Consider the following 14,949-nt stretch of genomic DNA (forward strand, 5'->3'; position numbering starts at 1 on the left):
TATTTGAATATTACCTAAACTATGTGTTTGGATAACTAGTAATGAGAGAAAGAGAGCATAACATCAGAGTTTTAAAAAATGAATTTGAAAAGATCATTTAGAAACACAACTTATTTAAGAGTGAACGGCATGAAATATCCCTAACTTTTGCACTTGTTACACCCGTGACCTCTAACAAAAAAATAGCACCATAGGGGCCTAACAAAATATACAATCACAAACCAGGTGTTTTTAGCCATTTTTCGAATGAAAATGTCCAAATGGCTTGAAGGACAATTTTATCTGATGACCCCCAAACCTGCACACCCCTGCACACCTACTCTGCACAACTACACATGCCTGCAGAGATTTGTCAAATCATACAGGATATTTCATTGCTCTCATTTCGTGTTATTTTAATTATTCATATTTTTACTTATTTTTCTTTATCAATTATATTAATATCCGTGTTATTTTAATTATTCATATTTTTTTGGGACTAACTATTAATTAAGGGGAGAAAATGACCTTTGATTCTAGTGTAATGGTATATGGCCACATTATAGCCAGCCATAAAAGGGTATTTAGGTCAATATATAGCATAAAAACAATAACTACTTAATTATGTTATTTAATTATCAAGTTTGTTTACACTATTACCCTTTGCTATTTGTTTTAAAGATGAGAGTATTATTTTTAAGTTTGAATTTAATTCATATATTTATAAAAATTGAAAACATGAAATTAAATAAAATTAACGCAAAAAGGGGAATATACCGACGTTCATGCCTTCACCCGCTTTGTCAAACAAAAATTCTCCCACACCGTCTCAATCTCGTCGATTTTGATATCAGGATTTTGGAATCATTTATTTTTATTTTTATGTACACTGTAATATGTTTACTTAATAGTAATATTCAACTTATTTTTATGCACACTATATAATGTATATTTAATAAATTTTCAATTTTCAAGTAATTGAATTTATTAGCACTCTAGCTTTTATACTAATAACATAATACGTCATGACATGCCGATTTATCTTATATTAATTAATTAGAAATTTTAATTGATTATAGATTTAATTCAATAATTAGAGTTATCCATTGATTTTATAGTTGATTAAAATATTGGAATTCAATACAATTTTTTTATTATAACTAATTAGAAAATTTGATTGAGATTCAGTAGAATAGTTAGAATTCTCAATTAAGTTTACATTCAAATTTGATTGATAAATTGAAAATGAATTGTTTACATTCAAATTTGATTGATAAATTGAAAATGAATTTTTTCAGTTTATTTTATATTCAGTATTTAATTAAATTGACCAGTTGATTGAATATATTAAGTGATTTTAGATATCACTTGGACGGTTTAGGTCTTTAGGATTGTAATAACTGATATTGAAGTTCATTAGATTTGTATCAATTTATAGCATAGCATTTCGTTACATATATTTGTGTTCATATATAATACTCCCATGTTCCCTAAAAATAGAAATCTTTTCCTTTAATCCGTCCTCTTACAATAGAAACTTTCTATTTATAGAAATTTATTTCTTTCTAATGTGGTGGGACCCATTTTTCACTAACACACTTCTGTTTCTATTTCTCTCTTATTTTACTAACTTTACATTAAAACTCGTACCGTTTTAAAAAGTTCCTAACTTTAAGGAACGGGGGAGTATAAATAAGTAAATTTCATAACATTTTATCAATATACATAACTATTACAATAATAGTTCCAACTTCCAATTGATCATAGATTAACTTAAAATCCAGAACGATAGTGCAAAAGTTTATTTTAGAAATAGGACGGAGTACCATAGGAAGCGGTTTCAGTGAGATCTTTTTAAAAATAAAAACTTTAAAAACAGAAAATCATAACAGTTATTTGATAATAACATGTGGCATCATAAAACATATTAATATATGATATTTAGTCAGATATTGAGTCAAGAAAAAATGGATATTCATGAATCAACGAACTGGTATTGAGTCATGATTGATATGTTTTGTGACGCTAATAAATATTAATGTAATTGCGAACTGACATCTTTTATGGGACAAATTAAAAGGGAAAATATGACATCTACTATGGGGACGGAGGGAGTATTTACTTTATAAACTAAGGTAGAGGATAGAGTTGTCTTAAGAGTTTTGATACTTTTAAGGTGATTTAATTATTAACTGAACCCATTTAATTTTCGGCTAAAAGATAAATTATAAATTATGATCGGCAATAATATAGCCATTTAGGATAGGATCTGTGCATCAATGCATGTGTCATCAATGTGATGAGAAGAGAGAGAAATGGAGAGAGAGAAATAGAAAGAGAGAGGATCATGGAAAGGGAGAAGAAGAGGAAAAGAGCGGCCAAATCGGAGGCTAGGAAGGCCGGCGACAAGATGAAGATCAAATCAAGAGAAATGCCGATTTATCTTATATTAATTAATTAGAAATTTTAATTGATTATAGATTTAATTCAATAATTAGAGTTATCCATTGATTTTATAGTTGATTAAAATATTGGAATTCAATACAATTTTTTTATTATAACTAATTAGAAAATTTGATTGAGATTCAGTAGAATAGTTAGAATTCTCAATTAAGTTTACATTCAAATTTGATTGATAAATTGAAAATGAATTGTTTACATTCAAATTTGATTGATAAATTGAAAATGAATTTTTTCAGTTTATTTTATATTCAGTATTTAATTAAATTGACCAGTTGATTGAATATATTAAGTGATTTTAGATATCACTTGGACGGTTTAGGTCTTTAGGATTGTAATAACTGATATTGAAGTTCATTAGATTTGTATCAATTTATAGCATAGCATTTCGTTACATATATTTGTGTTCATATATAATACTCCCATGTTCCCTAAAAATAGAAATCTTTTCCTTTAATCCGTCCTCTTACAATAGAAACTTTCTATTTATAGAAATTTATTTCTTTCTAATGTGGTGGGACCCATTTTTCACTAACACACTTCTGTTTCTATTTCTCTCTTATTTTACTAACTTTACATTAAAACTCGTACCGTTTCAAAAAGTTCCTAACTTTAAGGAACGGGGGAGTATAAATAAGTAAATTTCATAACATTTTATCAATATACATAACTATTACAATAATAGTTCCAACTTCCAATTGATCATAGATTAACTTAAAATCCAGAACGATAGTGCAAAAGTTTATTTTAGAAATAGGACGGAGTACCATAGGAAGCGGTTTCAGTGAGATCTTTTTAAAAATAAAAACTTTAAAAACAGAAAATCATAACAGTTATTTGATAATAACATGTGGCATCATAAAACATATTAATATATGATATTTAGTCAGATATTGAGTCAAGAAAAAATGGATATTCATGAATCAACGAACTGGTATTGAGTCATGATTGATATGTTTTGTGACGCTAATAAATATTAATGTAATTGCGAACTGACATCTTTTATGGGACAAATTAAAAGGGAAAATATGACATCTACTATGGGGACGGAGGGAGTATTTACTTTATAAACTAAGGTAGAGGATAGAGTTGTCTTAAGAGTTTTGATACTTTTAAGGTGATTTAATTATTAACTGAACTCATTTAATTTTCGGCTAAAAGATAAATTATAAATTATGATCGGCAATAATATAGCCATTTAGGATAGGATCTGTGCATCAATGCATGTGTCATCAATGTGATGAGAAGAGAGAGAAATGGAGAGAGAGAAATAGAAAGAGAGAGGATCATGGAAAGGGAGAAGAAGAGGAAAAGAGCGGCCAAATCGGAGGCTAGGAAGGCCGGCGACAAGATGAAGATCAAATCAAGAGATCCGATTGGGGAGGGGGAGGGGGAGGGTTCCGCCGCCGCTGAGGCTTCTCCTCCGCCGACGGAGGAAGAGGTGGAGGAATTCTTCGCCATACTCAGAAGGATGCGAGTCGCCGTCAAGTATTTTGAGAACGAAGCTTCTAACAGTAACAGTAGTAGTAGAATCGGCGCCACCGAGCCGTAGAGCTCCACGTCATCTGCGGCGGCGGCGGACGGCGGTAAGAGTGCGGTGGCGAAACTTGGATTGGATCTCAACTCCGCACCGGAGGCGGAGAGTAGCTTAATTTAGTACTCCCTTCATCCCACTCAAGATGGCCACATTCTTGAGTGGCACGAGATTTTAGGAAGTGTTGTTAGATGAAATAAAATAGAGAAGAAAAAAAGGTAGTTGAACAGTTTAACGAGGGGAGATGAGGTTATTTCCAAAATTGGAAAGTGACCCTCTTAATGGGGACGGAGGGAGTAAATTTTTTCTGATTAATTAGCTTTTATCTAAGCTTAAAGAAAATAAAATATTTTAAAAATTTACTCGAAAATTACGGTGGCTTCCAATTTATTGAAGCGTGTTCAAAGATCCTAGAAGTAATTATTTATCTTACTACTAATTTATCAAAATTATTGATTCATAAATTGAGGGAGAGGAGAGAAGACACGACACTTTTAGTCATATCATTAGTTGATGTGTCAGTCAAGAACAGTGCATGATGTAGGTTGCATGTAGGGCAGCATCATCAGGCCAAGTAATTTGACAAGAATGTCCTTTAAGGGCCAGAAGGTGTTATCGTCCGAAAAAATTTAGCGCAATATACATATTCCAAATGTGGAATGGTCATACAATGGTAAACTCGAAAATGCTCTTCTCGGCTAAAATCGTTTTCAATCAAGTACATAATAATTTATGATCAATAAGACAATAACTACAAATAAATATCTGCCTATACCTCATTTTGATTTGTATGTGGAGGTTGGTAGTTGACAAAATACTCCTATAATAATCGGTACTTTATTTATTAATGTTATTTTCTTTATGTTTTATTACAAACAAAACTCATTATTAAGATATTTATAGCGTAAATAATTTCATTTTTGTAGTATGGTTTGTGTGATGGTTTAGTACCTCATATTTTAAATATGAGGTTTCAGATTATTGTCATTGAGATTAGTCCTCTAGCTATCGATCATAACTAAAAATTACTTAAAAGGGTCAAGTTGGTGTAGGAATTTGGTTGGGATTATATAGGAGAAGAAAGAACGATACATTGAGTCGATAATAAGTTTAAAAAATGAATATTTGATCCAACCGCAATGAGGCCGGAGGTGATCAACATGAAGAATTCGGTCGAAACGCTGCCCGCGCCAAGACTAGCACCTCACTTGTACTAGCGCGTTGCTGTCGACACCAGTTGATCAGTGTTGCGATTATTACTGGAATTACAAGAGATAAACAAAAACCGGGGGTAATACAACCCAAGAAGGAAGAACTGAAACTGAAAATACAATGAAAAAACGAAACTGGAAATCAAACTTAGCCGAGTCGAGGAAAGTCCTCTTTCCGCAAGACGAGATACGCTCTGGTAGTGCTCTCGGTTATGGCGTGTCGTCCCCAAAGATAAGACGACAACGTCTCTGGTGAAGCAGCACCGCTATCAGCAAAGCTCCGACGAACTGGAGGAGGAGAAGGTAGAGCTCCGGGAAGAAAGACTATGCAGAGAGAGTATGATGCTTGTGTGTATGTTCTATTGATGCAAGAAATGACTAGCCTATTTATAGGCTTAGTCCACTGCAGGGGTCATCTCAACCTTGATGGCTGTCATCATGGCTCATCATGGCGTGGCTGTAACGGCCAGCCGTTACGAATTTGAAAGCTGGAGAGGTCGACGTTGAATCTAGACGTTGTACACGCCCAGTTCATCCGTCGCATGTGGACTTCGTTACGTGGCAGCCTCGTAGACTTTGACTGCGTCATAATTGACGATGTGTCATGCCACTGGTCTCGCTGACTAAGCGTTGGTCCAAAACATTAAGTTTGGGCCTACGAACCAAGCCCAAAGACCAATTGCCAAGAGCAAGAGCACGGGCACGGCTCGGCGCGCGTGTGCGCGCGTGGGCTCTTCATCCCATCTTAGTCCACTATAATTATTAAGTGTAGTAAGGTCACTTAATAAATACACATTTAAAGATGTGTCTCATCTCCTATGATAATTAACACTAGTTAATTACTCTTTAAGCTTTAATTTCATAGCTTTATTAAAAGCTACAATGTGACCAACTTTAATCTAATTTTTCTCACTCACCGGGAATCAGATTTGAGAAAGTGAATATACTACGGTCATCTACGCGGAACGTAGATCGACACTATATCATTTAATTTCTCAAAATAAATGTCTCGTCACATTTATTACTGGTCAAATTTCATCGACCGAGCATCTTAAATTCAAGATTCCAATAATCAGCTTCTCTTTTCATCATGTATTTTGATGCTTGTTTTGCCCTCACTTGTAAAATCTATTGATTGAATATAATGATTTCAATCAAACAATAGTATGTTAATCACCCCTTCTGCTCATTCTAAGAAGACTTATTCTTTCTCTAAGTTTCACATGCAAAATTAAGTCTCCATATCCATTTAAATGTATTGTATGGAACAATATTTGAGATGTCCTAAGCGTTTATTGATTATTTGAAAATGGGGAAAAAATGTAGAGATGTCCAAACATTACAAAAATGGTAGGAAGTAACTAAAAAGAGCACCACTATTTGAATTTGGAACTTATATTTCTGACACAAATATTGATTATTTATATTTATAATTATTTGTATCGGAGTATTTATTATTCTATTCATTCAATATTTCTTTAGATAAAAAGCACATATTTTAAACTTAAGTTATTAATACTGTTTAATATTTTGATATATTTAACATTATCAAAATTAAGTGTTGAATGGTATCATATGGATTATGAATGGTAAAACCAAGTAAAGATTTTTTTTCTTAAATCATTTTCAATGATACACTAAAACCTAAAATGTAGTAAGTGAATATAGTATCACCAACTTTTACACTAAACTCAGTTTTATTTTAATGCAAATGTCACATCAAATAGCAATATTACTCTAACTATTTACATTAAATTCAAACTTAAATATTCTCTATTCACTAACTTTTTTTACTCACAAAATTTGAAAAAGTAATATAAGTTTGGTTTATTATAAACCTAAAAAATAAATAATTTACTTAAAAATCTAAAATAAGATTAATTAAAGTAAAATCACTATTTAATGTTATATTTATATTAAAAATAAGTTTGAATTATAAATAGTTGAAGATATTCTTTATTTTTTTCGCATCAACACATCCCTGATTAGGGGTGGGGAAATGGTTCTCGGTTCTTGGTTAACCGAGAACCGAACCTTATTTTTTCAGTTATCGGTTAACCGAGAACCGAAAAAATAAGGTTAAGGTTCGGTCCCGGTTAGTGGGTTTAGGATTTAGACGGTTCTCGGTTCTAACCGAAAACCGAAAGGAGAAGCGAAGAACCGATTAGTGTATTTAATTTTAATTTTTTATAGATTCATTTTAATTTCATAAACTCTATCTTTCAAGTTTCAAAGAACTTGATAGAAATCAAACTCTATGTCCCTATATTTTGTATGCATTTTAGACAAGAGAATACACAAATAAGAGAGATAACCAATCTCATGACAGCTACTTTGTTTATTAAAATTTAGAACTTAACGTATTAGATAAATATGGAGCATTAGCAAATAACTTAAATATCCCATAATGATATAGGTACATTGACTTATCTTCCTCTCTCATCTAAATTCTCGTAGCACGCCGACACCGTTGCTCTCTCCCACATCGGCGACGACGAGGCTGCTGCTTTCTCCTCGTTGCGCTGCTCTCTCTCGCGCTGGGGACGATGAGGCTGCTGCCCTCTCCACACTGCTGCTCTCTCCGACGAGGCTGCCGTCCAACTCTCCACGCCGATGTTCTCTCATTCGGTTCCTTTGGTGGAACCGAAGAACCTGTCGGTTAGGACCGATCGGTTCCTCAAGGAACTGAACCAACAAAGGGTGCGGTTCCGGTTCTAGATTTTGGAAAAAATGGGATTCAGTTAACCGACTAATCGGTTCGATTGGAACCGAACCAACTGAATCCCCACCCCTATCCCTGATAAACAAATCCAACCGATTTAATTATTCAAGGGTTGCTTATTCAGGAGATTCACTTATTCATGGACAATGTTTGGCAGCTGTAATTCAATTTAATTTACGCCTTTTCTCTACAACAATTTTGTATGCTATAGTCAAGTATTTAGATTCATGTTTGATTAATATATTATATTCAGCTGAAGCGTTATTCGTTTGTCTTAAAGAAACACATTTATATTTTAATTGAATTATGCTTTAGCTTTATCGATGCAGTATAATTTTTTCAGCTAACCACAAATGGTGGAATTGAGATCAAAATTAAAAGGTTGAGTAAGTAACCAACATTTAATTACTGAAAATTCAAAATACGACCAAGCCTGTGGATTTAGGCTGGCAAGAATCAAGACAACTAGTCTCTTCTATATACCAAAGAGAATTGACAATAGTAACTATTACTACATGCATGTTAGAGTGATACTATGTCTCCTACCTTAATTTGTTCTCTCTTCAAAAATTTACATTAGACTACCAAAATAAGCTCATCTTCCAAGATGAGAAGCACCTCACATGTTTTGGATCTTCAACCTGTTCATCAAAGGTTCAATTTCTTTGCCTTGTTGCTGCAAATACAGATTTCCATATGAATGCAGGAAAAAAATAAATACTCCAAGTAATAAGCTTCGATGGTATACCTCATGCAACGCTGCCCACCATCTCCGTGATTTTTCATCAAGTTCACGCCACAGAATGGCCATCTCAAACTCGACTGTATTATTCTGTGAGAAGTGTGACGTCGCCACTGCATCCCTCTGTAGAGGACGATTATTTTAGTAACTTCACTGAATATTAGCATAAACCTAGAGTGGGAAAAAAACGAGAGGATAAGTAGGAGAAATTACCGTTTCTTTGCGTTGCTTGTAAGCTCTGCCTCTGTCGACGCTAAGATGGCCAACAAACCTTTCAGCAGCAGCAACTTTTCTGATGAATCTTCTTCGACCAATAATAGGCCTGTAAAGAAAGTAGCTGCATGCTATTATCGAAATATCTAAGTTACAAGCAGAAGAAAGAGATCCCAGATACAGATTCTACCCTTTGTTGCGCGGGGAGGAGCTTGAATAACCATATGCTAAAGCCTTAAAAGATAAACGTACCTTCCGTCACCAAGCACAAGACAACCATTGAGCAACTCTGACATGACCTTGTCTGCTGCTTCCTTTGTTTTGAACATTACAAGTGCTTGTCCTATAAAAACCATTATTTAGGGACACAAATGGATCAATCAAGGGTGTATAATACAATTGCGTGAAATGATGCCACAATACTATACCAGAGCGTACGCTGGAAAAGGCAGTGGTTGGTACCATCTTTGCCTTAACATTTTCTCTAAAAACATGCCAAACAATATCCTGAGATAGGCAAAAAAAGTAGTTTATGAAGTCTTGTCGATCCAGATTCTAACAATGACGCATTATAAGCATTCGATGTGTATGACTGCTCAGAAGATTAAATTTCTCAATCAACTAACAACTGCAACAAAAATTGACCCCAGAAGACAAACTAGCAGTCAATCAACTGCAGACGTAACTTACATTTAGCGCTGCAACTAGTTACTCTACATATCCACAAGTGTGATATTGTTTCCTAGTTACAAATTTTGAAATGCTTCAAACTTTTCTAACTTATACAATGACATTCAAATAATTGCTACCGGTACATGTACTATAAGATATCAGCTTTATATAAATTATTAAATACAGCAAAGGATGGAAGCTCTTCCATATGTTGAGTACGCTGACATGCATTACATCCATGATGATATATACTTCATATGCAGTAAAATAAAGCTAAAATTTCAAATAAACCCAACAAGTAAAAATAGTTAAAATCAACACCTATCAATGAAATACCTCAACTTCTGAAGCCGCAAATGAAGGGTCAAGGTTTTCTAATACTAGTATCGTCCCTTTGGCATTTGCTTCATTTAACCTTTCCTCTGCCCAAACCTGGGAAATAACAACGGGGTAAATAAAGGCTATAAAATAATTGTACCTCTATTGCAAGGTCACGTGTTCGATCCATGACCATACAAGAGGAGCCATGACCATTTCATAAAGATATTCCCTTGTCAACTCAAATGCACAATTACGAGTTCTAGAGATTCAATAGAATAACATTGTCACTTGCAAATTTTTATACATACATTGGAATATTTCTGTCCTGCTCTCGCAAACCAGAATAACTATAGCATATAGGAAGATCAGGAAAACACTCACCTCAAGCTTCAACCATTTGCTGGTGTCCTGCAATCAACATATGCAAATATGAAAATGATCATACCAATTGAATCCACAATCTTAATTTCTCATTGAAACAATTCTTCAAAATTTAGGCTATAGATATATAGAAAGCTATTTCAAGGAATCATTTCTGGTAAAAGACAGCTCAATTATTCACATATTCCAAAATTGATAATGAATTATCTCTAAAGTCCTTCGATGAATAACTAAGAATTAGTTCCTTTTGAAATAAGGATACTTTGCAAATGAGAGGGAAATATCCAAATAACTATGCAACAAGCGAGGCCAACTCTTAAAAGCCCTTGTTTAACTAAGATTGCAAAAGTTGCAAGAAAATTTATATTATATCTCTGCGACTAAGGTAGAATGACTCACCATACCAGGCTTTCTTGTGACTTCCGAGAACTTGTGACTGATGCCCATGCTTACTTGTTTATTTATAGGTCCTTTCCCAGTAAACTCTCTTGTTTTTGAGTAACTACTCTTCCTTCCAGAGAGATCTGTGTTTTTTCGGAAAGAAAGCTTAACCTTTTTGTCTTCCCTTGAAGCTGTGGTTGGAGGATTAGACAATGCATCATCAGTTCGATTCCTGACTACTGAGAACTTTTGACTGATTACTGTGCCTACATGTTTCTCATTAACAGGTCCTTTCCCAGTAAACTCTCTTATTTCTAAATAACTACTCTTCCTGGCAGAGAGATCTGTGTTTTCTGTGCAAGAAAGCTTCACATGTTTCTCTTCTCCTGAAGCCGTGGTTGGAGGATTAGGCAATGCATCAACGGTTTGATTCCTGACTTCTGTAAACTTGTGACTGACACATGTGCCTACATGTTGCTTATTAACAAGTCCTTTCCCAGTAAACTCTCTTGTTTCTAAATAACTACTTTTCTTGGCAGAGAGATCTGTGTTTTCTATGCAAGAAAGCTTCACATGATTCTCTTCTCCTGAAGCTGTGGTTGGAGGATTAAACAATGCATCACCACTTCGATTACCTTTAGACACAGCACAAATTAGAATCAAAATCCAAGAGTAGGTGTCTGTTCAAAACGATAAACCAAAGGATACCTGAAGAAGGTAGAAGTTTTCTTTTCTTTGTAGGACCTATATCAGATGGACTTGCTGGGAGGAACTGCACAGACCTCTTGATATTATCTCTAGCAAGAGGCCTATCTGTTATAGAACTTTTTATCTGCCTACTGCTAGTGCTAGAAGTATAACCTCGTGCATCGAGTCCTGCATGCATAGCAAATAATCAAAATTCCTCTCTTAAGTGCTTGATTAATTAGTCTTACAGGCAACCTGATAGTATGCACAATTTTATCATGGTATGATAGATTGGAGGTCTGTCTTCTAACCTGCTTTAGCACATAAAGTTTGCAATTCATTGGAGAATGAGATTATATCAGATTAAGATTCTCTTCCTTTGCAAGGAAACAACTTGACAGACACGTAAAACAGTTACTTCACCATTATCTATTGATAAATCCAAGTATGTGGAGCATTAATATAACCTAATGTACCATTTAAAGAAAACAGATAGATAATGAAATGGTTATGTGTATTTAAGGACGATATTGGCACAAGAAAAAATTTAAGTAACATTTTCCAGCCAAATCTACTCTGACAACTACTCCACTCCCTATAAAAGCAGGCTACAAAGGCAGATTTAAAACTTAGGATATAAATAATGTGACATGTTCTCCAAATCTGTCATACACTAATGAAGATATACATATATATCAATATATATGTGTGCATACATGCTGTAAACATAATTTACTATTAACCAGCAATCCAGCATAGTACTTGTGACCTAGTCAACCATGGCATCAGTAGTTTAACGAGCAATGCAGTTCTAACTTCTAATTGCTTCATAGGTCAGGCCCATCAGCATGTGTTTATCTAAGAAACGTTATTTCTTTTTCATTCACAAATTGTGTGCATTATTTAACAATCCTATTTTGCACCTAAGTAGGCAGAGGACCAAGTGCTTACTGAAGTCACATTTTGGACTCTCGGCCTTCAAAGGTTCTTTACATTCGGAACCATCACCTAAAGTTTGAGAACTCCTCCTGTTTAAAAAATGATCAACTGCATAGATATTTAGTCATCTAAGAAACAGACCACACACACACGCAATAACTTATTACAAGGGATCATTTCACAAACCTTTGATTCCAGCAATTGAGCTAGGAAAGTTCTCTAATACTTTGCGCCTGCCGACATCAAAAGTCCGATAAAAAAGGAAATCAGCTGACCCCAATTCTTTTTCAGTTGGTTGAGGGTTTCTTTGGTCCTTCGATGAGCAAACCATATCGCATTTTCCCATAATTGCTTCCTATGCAACCATTGGGAAAGCAACGAATAATGCAATCAAGGGCATAGCAGAATGTAAAAAAATTAAAGAAAAGCACACTCTGGTATATGATGAATTGATGATATCAGATAGATAATTAAAAAAAACAAGTTACCAATGGGTTAATGTTTGAAAGACCTCTGCCTTCACCGCAAGCTAGGAAAAGCTCTCGTTCAAGCGGCTTGACATCTCCTAAAAAGCTAGCTATGTCCCTCGGTTTAAAAAACCACACAACTTCTACCCTCTTCTCACGATTGTCAATCTCCAAAATTCTTATGAGCTTACCAATGTCGATCTGATCATTGCGCCGCAAACACACAGTATCATAGAGGGAATACTTAACACCCTCTAGAGTGAAAGACTCATACAGATTGATACTCCCCCTTCTGACACCCCAAGAAAATGGAACAACATGCTCTCGTTTCGGCTCCGGAAATGTTTTCTCATTATGTTCCATAGGTTGAGACATACTATCATACACGTATCTTAAAAAGCTCGCACTCAAATCTTCAATAACCTGAAATTAAATCAATGCATATGACCTCAATTGATAGAATCGAAGAATCACACTCAAACTACCAATAGAAACACAAACCATAGGAAAGAACTCAACAAATTTCACTCAAAGCACCATCAGATTTACATGTGAGCTTAATTAGATAACAGCAAAGCCACGTAGAGAAATGAAAAAACAAAATTAACAACTCAAACTCTAGTCTCAAATGCTGGAAATGCCTGATTCTCTGGTTTTGCAGTCATGTAAAAAAAGAGAGAGAATCGTAATCCTCTGTTCACGCCCTAGGTTTTGTGATAAGCAAGTACTCTATTGAAGCTGGGGATGTTATTTTGTACAGAATCACAGAGAAAGTGTGTGTGATAAAAGAAAAATGAGTACTATTAGAAATTCCTGCACCTATCTTCCTTCTTCAATCTTCCAAAGCAATAAAAAAAACAAAACTAGCGAAGATAACACACTAGAATGCAGAAATCACAGTGCGAAAACCCTCGTGAAGGGAAGAACAAACAGAAACATCGTGGTGCAACAAATTTAGAGGAAGACGGAGATAATGCGCGGAGAAATAGTGGAGGTTGGGAGAGGAATTACGTTGGAGAGGTGGTAAGAAAAGTAACGAGTTGGATTGTGGGTTGTTTTTTTCGGAAGGAACGTGTGCTATTTAAGGGGGAAACGCTGGTGTTTATTAGCTTGGGAATTTGAAATACTCAAGCGGTCTAATATTGGTAATGGAGGCTAGAATGCGCGGGGTGATAAATTAATACTATCGTGCGCCGGGAGATGTACGGCCAGCCAGTATCAGGCAGGCAGGGGAGGGGAGGAGTAGCCATGCAGGGAAGGAGCAAGCGCCTACACGCGCTTCAGTCGCGCGTGGTTTGCACTACTTTGTACAGATTTTTACGTCTTTGTCATTTCTTCTAGGGTCAATTGACTAACATATATCATCGTGAAGTGACCGATGGCAGTAATGGATAAAAGGCGAAAATGTTGTTTTTAAACATAAATTGTTTCAAACTAACATAATACAGTTAATTGGACTAAAAATAATGTGGATAAAGGAAAACAAAATAAAATAGAAAATCAATATTACTCCCTCCGTCCCGGGCTACTCGCTCCTTTCCTTTTCGGCACGGAGATTAAGGAATGAGTGTATAGGAAAGTCAAAAATTACGGCTGTAGGTGAAAATTTTTACTAAAAATGGAAAGAGTGCAAGTAACTTGGGACGCCCAAAAAGGAAATAAGTGCGAGTAGTGCGGGACGGAGGGAGTATTTTACTATGAAACGATTTTTAATATCTCTATGTCCCTAAACATATGAATCTTTGAAATTGTATGATTTTAATGCAAACTTAGTGAAGTAAGATAGATAGGAGGAAAAGTGTGAGTGAAAAATAGGTCTTACTTCATTAGAGATAAAAAAATTATCTAAAATTGAAAGTTCTATTTTTAGAGGATGAACTAAAAAGTAAGAATTTTGATTTTTAGAGGATGGGAGGGAGACTATACTACTAATAAACTGTGAAAGAAAAAGTAAAAAAGTAGGTAAAATGGATAGAGACTGGAAAAAAGAATTATTCCATCCGTCTTCTAATAATTGTCTACTTTAGTTTAGACACGAGTTTTAGGAAATATAAAGATAAGTGAGTTGAAAAATTAGTAGTGTATGAGTCTTACTTTTATATATTAATTTTATAACAAAATGTGAATGAAATGAGTTAATAGAATGTGGAACATACTTACTATTTATGGTAAAAAGTCAAAGTGAATAATTAATGAGAGATGAATGAAAATAACAATAGTGAATAATTAATGGGGACTAA

General features: G+C 34.5%; 1 protein-coding gene across 2 annotated transcripts; it reads right to left on the reverse strand.

The window, feature by feature from the left end:
- Window positions 1-8,299: 8,299 nt before the first annotated feature.
- Window positions 8,300-13,926, reverse strand: LOC121775939 (protein ANTI-SILENCING 1-like). 2 transcript variants are annotated; one of them, XM_042173039.1, is made up of 13 exons: window positions 13,721-13,926; window positions 12,731-13,132; window positions 12,429-12,597; window positions 12,255-12,350; window positions 11,325-11,492; window positions 10,635-11,251; window positions 10,236-10,262; window positions 9,870-9,965; window positions 9,290-9,368; window positions 9,114-9,204; window positions 8,862-8,970; window positions 8,655-8,771; window positions 8,300-8,582 (listed from the first exon to the last, which is right to left on the reverse strand). In XM_042173039.1, exons 2-13 carry the CDS (start codon window positions 13,082-13,084, stop codon window positions 8,526-8,528), a joined length of 1,980 nt encoding a protein of 659 aa, XP_042028973.1. In that variant the 5' UTR covers window positions 13,085-13,132; window positions 13,721-13,926; the 3' UTR covers window positions 8,300-8,525. The 2 variants fall into 2 exon arrangements, with proteins under 2 accessions (XP_042028973.1, XP_042028974.1); XM_042173040.1 differs by lacking the exon at window positions 13,721-13,926 and adding an exon at window positions 13,529-13,691.
- Between the last annotated feature and the right edge of the window lie 1,023 nt (window positions 13,927-14,949).

Source organism: Salvia splendens, chromosome 18 (assembly GCF_004379255.2).
Source record: "Salvia splendens isolate huo1 chromosome 18, SspV2, whole genome shotgun sequence".
NCBI classification, from domain to species: Eukaryota; Viridiplantae; Streptophyta; class Magnoliopsida; order Lamiales; family Lamiaceae; genus Salvia; species Salvia splendens.